At 35.4% G+C, this 9,467-nt stretch overlaps 1 protein-coding gene across 1 annotated transcript; it reads right to left on the reverse strand.

Annotated features, from left to right (window-relative positions):
* Positions 1–3,785: 3,785 nt before the first annotated feature.
* LOC113802298 (putative nuclease HARBI1) lies at positions 3,786–5,617 on the reverse strand. Its single transcript, XM_027352844.2, has 4 exons — positions 5,306–5,617; positions 5,075–5,246; positions 3,974–3,983; positions 3,786–3,792 (listed from the first exon to the last, which is right to left on the reverse strand). The coding sequence occupies exons 1-4, from the start codon at positions 5,615–5,617 to the stop codon at positions 3,786–3,788; spliced, it is 501 nt and encodes a 166-aa protein (XP_027208645.2).
* Positions 5,618–9,467: the final 3,850 nt, after the last annotated feature.

Below are 9,467 nucleotides of genomic sequence, written 5' to 3' on the forward strand. Positions count from 1 at the left end.
TTTCCATGGAAGATTCTTCAAGATTCCCTCGCCAAAGGGCTTCCTCCTCAAGAATACCTTCTTCCTGGAGCTGGAGGAGGTGACAGATGAGGAGCAGTGGACGGAGGAGCACTTAGTGGAGAGGATGACCTCGGTATTCCGGAGGATGTGCGAGGAACACACTGACCCCGCCTCGCAGGAGACTTCCTGGGAGCCGGCAGCGGTCAAGGCGTACTTCGCTGACCTGACACAGAGTCCATGTGTTGGGTTTGGAGCGCCAGAAATTCTCAACTTTTTGAAGTCACTAGATTCTCAACTAAACCAATTTCAACTTCAAAGCAACAGGAAGAGACACAGAGGCACATACGAATACACTTTAGAGAAGTGATATAAGAAAACCAAGCATCTGCAATAAGAGTTTTTCCTATAATTCTAAACCTAATGTAATTTAATATATCTAAATCAGAATCACGTCTGAATACAGGACTGCTTAAGCCTCACTGATAATGGTACATGTATATCACTGCACCAATAAGTTCTTTCACCTGTACGAAGTGGCACTGCTTTGACATTGCTTGTTGTCAAAGGGACTCAAAAACAAATATTCCATAGTCCTACATAAGATTTAAATAAGCAGTTATAGGGCACCGTCCACGTCATAGGCATGGTGGCGAGTAATTATGTTAATTATACCTTGATCACTTATTTTATGATCATCAATATCCATAATACTCATGTATAATACTTATGCATATTATTATTGACATATAGAGATATATTATTTTTACAAAAGAGCTTGAACAACCGTGATATTTAAAGGACTATATTTGAGACCTGCCAAGGTTAATACACTAGAGGAGAAGGAATTCATAGGGAAGATGAAGAGAGGAAAGGCAAATGAAGCACCTGAGGTGACAACAGAGATGACACAGGGCAATTTAAGTATACTAGTATAAGATATGTAGAAGGAGGGGAGGATAGGATACCAGAGGAAAGAATAAAAGTATAATTTTACAAACATATAAACAAAGGGAGACATCTTGGAATGAAAAGAGTAAGGAAAAAATGGAGCATAGACTGAAGATATTGTAGTTTTGTAAATGAAAAGCAACGGAAATAAGGGGACCTTCTGCTGATTTTTCGGCGATTTTCGCCCCTCTTGCCGAAATTGACTTTAATGCATTTTCAAGGAGTTTCTAGGGCCCCGGTTCTCCCCTGAAAATTTCAAGGCCCGACCGTTATTTTTTAGGTGGTAGCAGCGATTTTCGATGTCGACGGAAATATTATTTTTTTGATGTTACCTTAGAAAATCGGCAATTGTGACGCAATGATTAGAGATAATAAAAATATGAGGTTATTTCCTGAAAGCTTATCAAATTTCACATAAGATGAGACCAACCTTCTTTTTTTCGGAATGATTTCAAAAATCCGGCAAGCGTCCAAATAACGACAATGAAGAAATTTTCCATATAAATAACTAAACATGATATGTTTTTCATATGGTGTATTTTCTTTTCTTTATGTTTTCATCATACATAGTTACTTTGATCTATGAGCAAAACATTTCGAAATCTGTTGATAACTTTTCGAGTTAGAAAAAAAAATTCCTGGATCCAAACTACGGTCCGCATCACCACCAAACTGCAATAACCTTTGGTTAAAATCTCGTTAAAATGTGTTCATAACTTTTAGAAATATTAGAAAACACAAACTAATAATAAAAAAACAACAAATAAACAATCAATAAACAAACAAAGAAACAAATGGAAGTAACAATATAAATAAACAAAAGGTCATGGGGTACACGAAAATTATCTATATGTGCTCATATACCTTATATACATAGTTTCACATCGCCATGTAATTGTTTTTCGTCTTTCCACGGGGTCTGAGAGTGAAATTTGGCTACGTGACCCCGTAGAGTTATTCCGCAGATTTAAAAAGACGATTTTTATGGTTCAGGGCGGGCCCGGCCGCGCGGGGAAAAGGATGCGTTTGGTACCCGTCCGACTGGAGAAAAGTTATTCTTTCGACAAATATTATACGTTGTAAAACCCCATTAGAGCATCAATAATAAGTATATGATAGATAATTATATCAAATACAAGTATTCTGTACATGATTTGTCATGTCAAATGTAAACATAATAAATAGGAATAAGATCGTGATTTTTAGGTCCGTCATATTTTTACGCATAGCACACGTATAATCGGTCCGATTTTAAAGTATTATGGCTCATTTTGTAGCTGAATAATAGTTCTATTACATACTGCCATGAGGATTTGCAGTATTTTCACGTGGTTCTTGTAAAAGTGACATGTTTTCAAAATCTCCTATTAGGGTGTTAAAATAGTCACCTTCGGAAAATATTCACCAAGAAAAAAGTAAGGTCAACTTCTCAAAAATGGCTTCTGCATATAATAGTAGAAAGATAGTTCTATTCAAACATGAAATCAGAATGGCTGTATGATTTTGGATTTTTGAGAAATTTTTAAAAATGGTCAATGTAGGCCTATAGACCCCCAGATCACTGCCACCACTCCGCACTATACGTAAGATTTTGAGAAACCGTTACGTGCTGGCAATGATAGAGGATTATGGTGTAGGAAGACTAATCTTATGCCTTGTTTTGTTGATATCAAGATAGCCTTGGAAAGATGAAGAAACGTAAAATGCCGATATCTCGGAACTCCACCTTTAGGGGTGGGTCAAAGGATTCCGGGCACACCATATGTCCAAAATTAACATATTATGGCTCATTTTGTAGAAAAATAAAATGTCTGCAACTTGATCGAGAGCGTTTTCGCAGTTTTTGCCTGTACTTCTTGTAAAAGTGGTCAATGTAAGAAAATTTTTACCTTTTTTTTCTTGAATTGCCCTACTTCAAAAATTTACAAAAAAAAAAAAAATGGAAGTCGAAATCGAAAAAACGCTCTCGATCAAGTTGTAGATATAAGGTAGTTCTGTGCAAAAAATCAAATAAAATTGAATGTCTTGCCGTTTCTGAAGCCGGAATCCTTTGACCCAGGTGCTGCATTTTCAAAATGGCGAATTTTGCATTTTTCCGTTTTTTGACAATAATTCAAAAACTGTTCGGGCGATTTCGAAAAAAATAGACCACAGGCAATGGGAAGGGGCCCAAATAAAAGGGTGTGAGTTTCATCAAAATCGGCAAGAAAAATCGAAAAATCTAAAAAAAAAAAAAAAAAAAAAAAAAAAAAAAAAAAAACAGACGGTCCCCATAAGTACTGACATGAAATTTAGGTATATGAAAGGAAGAGGAGCAACAGATGCAATACTCATCATCGAACAACTGCTGGACAAAATAGGAGGGATACAGGAGGATGTAGTACTACTGTGTTTCTATAGACCTAGAGAAAGCATAAGATACGGCCAGTTTGTTAAACACCATTTTGTTTGCGGTTAGCCCGAACAGTTCAAATGAATTTGTTAAACGAGGGCAAATTGCGTCGGGCCAACCACCATTCCCTTTGTGCCCTGCCCCAAACATTCGTCGTTTCCGAACAGTTGGTACGCCTGTTCTGCTGTTAATGATGGAAACAGCGCGCGGTGACGGCTGCTCAGCAGGAAAAACTAATTCATCTTTCGGAGGATCAGAAGGAGAGCATCCTTTCTCTGGTAGCTGAACACAAATCAGCTATCCTTGGGAAAATGCATGATCCCTCAAGCATAATTCGAAAGCAAGAAAGGAGAAAGTTACAGCGAGCTTCACTGTGCTGTATCCTCATCTTCCGCCCAGGAACACCGCTCAATTGAACCCGGAATTTGAGTTCATTCGCACCAAGTTAACTACTGTTGTGTAAAGGTATGAATGAAAACGAATATCTTCACAATACAAGAGACGTATTATACCGGTTTCGATTATATCTTCGTCGGAAATACACTCATGTATTCATTTATTTCTGACGAAGATATAATCGAAACCGGTAAAATACGTTTCTTGTATTGTGAAGATATTCGTTCTCATTCATACCTTTCCACATCTGTCAAAATGAATACGGTTCATTTAACTACTGTTAAAGACTGCTGATGAAGTGGTTTCATTTCTGTAGGAAGCAAGAGTCCTAAGGATAGCCAAGTTTGAAGGAAAGTAATGGTTTTCTTTATTTTTTGACACAATGGATATTTAGTTAATTTTATGTTTGTGATGTGATACTGAGGAAATTAGAGATTTTACTACTGTGATATTTAGTAAATCTGTGTGGTTTATTTTCATAGTGTGATACAAGGAGTTCATTTTATTGTAGAATTTAGATGATGAATACTTTTTTGCTTACAGTACAGAGGTGTGTTGTTGATTACAATTTACTGTAGAGATTTTGCATATACTTATTTGATGCTTGTGCTATGGAGTAGTATATTATTTTACTACTGATACAAAATTAATTATTGTAATGATATTGAAGAGTCATTTTTCCCCAAGATTATGTTCATTTTCCTGTAGCTGTTCTCACAGACATCATAATGTATACAAATAAGTAATGTAATTATTAAGTGTATTTAAATAATTTTCATGTAGAGCATATTTATAACCTTTAATGAAAATGTATATCCATGTTAAACTATGTAGTGAAAATATACTCGCATTCAAAGTGAAACAAATATGCTGTTATTCAACTTTTTTTTGTATTAAGAAAACTATTAAAAATAACATGATGCTAGTAAATATTATGGTAAAGTAGCAGTAAACAATTGTGGACTAAATTGTTTTATGACAATATAAAAATAATTATATAAACGACCAAACTGACTTATAACTTACAATAAAGTTGCATTATAATAACAAAGAAAAGAATACTTTCAGGCACTGGAAATGTCAAAATAATCAAATAGCTTACCATATATTTCATATTATTTGAAGTTGGTAATGAGTGTACTATATTACAAACAAGCAAATAAAACAGGGGAACAGACAAATGTGAAAGAGCATTGCACGTCTGAAACTTATAACGTTAATCTAAAACCGATTTTATTGCATTGTTCCTTACATAAAAGGCCCCATTTGCAATATTTGTATGAACCTCTTGCGCATATTCGCAAGTGACTCATCAACCTCTCCAATTTCTGTCTATACCATGGAGGATACTTATGTTATGTAGAACTGCACAGGCCATTACGATTTTCTTTGTATTTTCCAGCTTTGCACGAAGAGGCTGGCTGAGGCAAGCAAAGCGCTTTTTCAGAACTTCAAAGGCACGTTCAGTCACAATTCTGGTCTTCGCGTGGGCTGTGTTGTAGCGCTTTTCCTTGGCAATTGTTGGTTCTTAGACAGGGGTTGACAGGTAACTACGACAAGGATACCCACTGTCTCCAAGTAGGTAGCCAGGATGATTTCCTTGCACGAGGATATGGCACACATGAATTCAAAAATTCTGATGCCATGCACACTCCCCGGCCAACTAGCAATGATGCTCATGAATTTCAAATTTGCATCACATATTCCCCGTATGTTAATGGAAAAGTATCCTCTCCGGCGACAGTAGAGGTCTGCACCATTTCCTCCTGATCCTCTAATGGGGATACGTGATCCATCTATACAGCCAATAACTCCAGGTATCCCTGCCATTGCCTGGAACTTCTGGATATTTGCCGCCGCATCTCTTGCATCTGGGAACATGAGGAATTCTGAGGCTAAGGAAGCCAGGCAGTCAGACCAACAGACTTGCACACAGAGGTTTTTGACATCTGCGAGCAATCTGCCAAGCTCAGTTGAAGGCTTCCGGTTGCCAGATAACACAAACATACCAAGTGTTGAAGCTGAGGTGGAACACTTAAACCTGTTTGGAACAAAAATTAAATAATGTGTGATGTGTTTCTCCCCTCCCTCTCTGTACACTTATTTGCACATGTATACGTATATATATGATGTATATGTGTGTGTGCATGCGTACATATGTACATATTCGTGCGTGTGTGTGTGTGTGTGTGTGTGTGTGTGTGTGTGTGTGTGTGTGTGTGTGTGTGTGTGTGTGTGTGTGTGTGTGTGTGTGTGTGTGTGTGTGTGTGTGTGTATGTATGTATGTATGTATGTATGTCTCTCTCTCTCTCTCTTTCTCTCTCTCTCTCTCTCTCTCTATATATATATATATATATATATATATATATATATATATATATATATATATATATATACAGTATATACCTCTGTATATGTTGCATGTAACTCATGTATATTGCATATTCAACAGCAATGCATAATTTATTATAGCTAACTATTAGCGTAATGTACAAAACTTAAAACTATATACATCATTTTTCAATTAGAATAGGCAATGCCGTCTTAAGAGAGAGAGAGAGAGAGAGAGAGAGAGAGAGAGAGAGAGAGAGAGAGAGAGAGAGAGAGAGAGAGAGAGAGAGAGAGAGAGAGAGAGAGAGAGATACTCACACAATGGGAGAGAAAGAAAGAGAAAGAGTGCGTGTGTGTGAGAGAGAAAAGAGAGACAGACAAAAGGATACAGAGAAATATTGATAGATAAATAAAGACTTTGGCCATATTAGGATATGTTCAAAACTTCGTGTAACTTTTTTCAATAAATGCTTTGATATTTGTAATAACTTTGTCTATAAAAACACAGGACTGATAAGAATTGCAATGTCAGGAGGGCTGTAACCACTTTCAGTGACAGAGCTTATTTTTCGTAAAATAGGTTATTTCACATATGACCTTCAAACTAATTGGCTCCTTTCTATTTATCTGTATTGGTCCTCAAGTAATGATATTCAAGAACTGGCATGGGCAGGCAAAAAAAAAAAAAAAAAAAAAAAAAAAAAAGCCTATTAATTTCTTCTAACCCCTGTTTGCCTGACGGGCACTGATAGTCCCACGCTACCTGAAGGGAACCCCAATTCCCGCCCTTGAAATAGGTATTAAATGCGTGTCTTTATTTTGAAAACATAGGATACATAAGTGTGCCATAATGAACAACATATCTAAAATTCACAAGAAAATTCCAACGTCTTTCATAGTCGGTACAGGAAGGGTTAAGCGACGAAAGGCAATGGCATGGTTCCCTGTGCTTGAGGGACCAGAAGAAAGTGACGTTATCCTGCCTCTCCTGGAATGGATTACTTCACATAAAATAATTGTAATAACATGGACTGAGATATTAGGGGATAAATGATGTGTAAAAAACAAAACAATATTGGACCATCCTGTTTCAAGTTTCGAGAACCTATTTTGGAAACCAGGAAACACTGTTAATTCGAATACTTTGCAATTCAATATATTTACAGAAAAATGTCATACTATTCTATTATCACAGACGCTTGCTTATGGTATGAAGTACCTTGTTACCATAAATACAAGTGTGGATTTTTTGTTTTACTTTTAGAAATTGTAAATAAATGGATAAATACAGTATTTATTCATCTAGTGATTTGTAGCATCTCTCGGAGCGTCCTCATTGGCTAAGTACGGTGACGTCATTAGCTCCGCCCCTTTCTTTTACAACTCGCAGTTTGCGCGGTATTACCTAAGTGTTTACTGGATATATTTCATGCACGTATATATATAACATATATATATATATATATATATATATATATATATATATTCAATTATTCTTATATATATATACATTTTAAAAAATATTTATGTATATATATATATATATATATATATATATATATATATATACATGCATGTATATGTAACTACGCATTCATTAATATATATATATATATATATATATATATATATATATATATATAGAGAGAGAGAGAGAGAGAGAGAGAGAGAGAGAGAGAGAGAGAGAGAGATGTACACACAAGTTCATATGTACATAAATGTACATGTATTTATTTACTTATTTATAGATATGTCTATATGTCAATCTATTTATTTATCCAAATATGTATATATATGTATTCATATATACATGTATTTAACTATTTAACAGCCTGACTATCTATCTAGATGTTTAATGATCTAACAGTATAACTTTCTATCAACCCAACCATCTAAAAACCTAACTATCTACCAATTCAAAAATCCAAATATTTAACAATCTAACAACACAACTATCTATCTAACGATTCAGCAATCCAAATATCTATTAAACAATCTAATTATCTAACAACCCAACTATCTAACAATCAGTCTTACATTCAAACCCAACTATCTAAAAATCTAACAATCTAAAAACCCATCTATCTAACAGTTCATCAATCCAAATAACTAAATGTTTAACAATCTATCTAGATATTTAACAGTCCAACTATCCAACGATTTAGCCGTCCAAATATCTATTTAACAATCGTATTATCTAACAACCTAACTATCTAACAACCTATCTAGAAGTCCAACTATCTAACAATCTATCTAGAAACCCAACTAACAATCTATCTAGATATTTAAAAATCTAACAACCCAACTACCTAACGATTTAACAATCCAGCTATCCAACAATCTACCTAACAAGCTATCAAAAAAACTATTTAATCATCTAACAACCCAACCACCTATCTAACAATCCAATTATTTATCTAAGTCTATCTCAGTCTAACAATCTAACAATCTAACTATACAACAACCAAACTATTTCACACTCCATCTAACAACCCAACTGCCTAAGAATCTAACTAAATAACGATCACACACATAAGCGCAAGCAATATATATATGTATATATATTGCAAGAGCCCGAATGTTAGGCCTTACAAGAGTTTGGTAGATGGCGAGCTTAGGGTTTAAGGTAGACAACCAAGACTCTTGATTCCTTTAATGAATAGTAATGTTGGAGTGCGGCTGTTCGTAGGAGCGAGGTGTTGCTCCGAGGATCCCCGCAGGGAGTCTACCTGATCTCCTATACAGTGGTCTAAAGATCGCACCAAGTCACGTTGTTAGCATGTGACGAACGGTGAAGAACAAGGAAGCGTTACAACAATACATAGCTCTTGTGGAAGAGATAGACAACACAACATTGGAATGTCTGGTGTGGCAAGAAGAGAGGAATAAACAGGGGAAGCAATGGTCAGGCGTATATGCATATGTATATGTGAAAATATGTATATATGTGACAAACATGTAAGACTATATATATATGTATCATATAGTAATTAGATATAGATATAGCTGGGTTACATATATACACAAACACACATATATATGTGTGTGTGTGTGTGCATATATACATTCATATGTGTATATTTATATATAATATATATACACATACAATATATATAACATATATATATTTATAAATACATGCACGCATATTAATACACTCACACACACACACATAGAAACAGGGCCGGTTTTAAGCCGATTTGACCGATTTGATCAATAGTCCTGGAGCCAAGAGGTATTTTGGGGGTCGAGAGGGCCCCGAAATCCCTCACTTGATTTTTGTAGGGAGTCTCCTGGAACACTTTTTTTTTTTTTTTTTTTTTTTTTTTTTTTTAGCGAGGGTGGACATGCTGAAACCCGGCATTAATGGAGCTATTCAGTATTTTGCCTGAAAAGTCAG

The sequence above is a fragment of the Penaeus vannamei genome, unplaced genomic scaffold, assembly GCF_042767895.1.
Source record: "Penaeus vannamei isolate JL-2024 unplaced genomic scaffold, ASM4276789v1 unanchor737, whole genome shotgun sequence".
NCBI classification, from domain to species: Eukaryota; Metazoa; Arthropoda; class Malacostraca; order Decapoda; family Penaeidae; genus Penaeus; species Penaeus vannamei.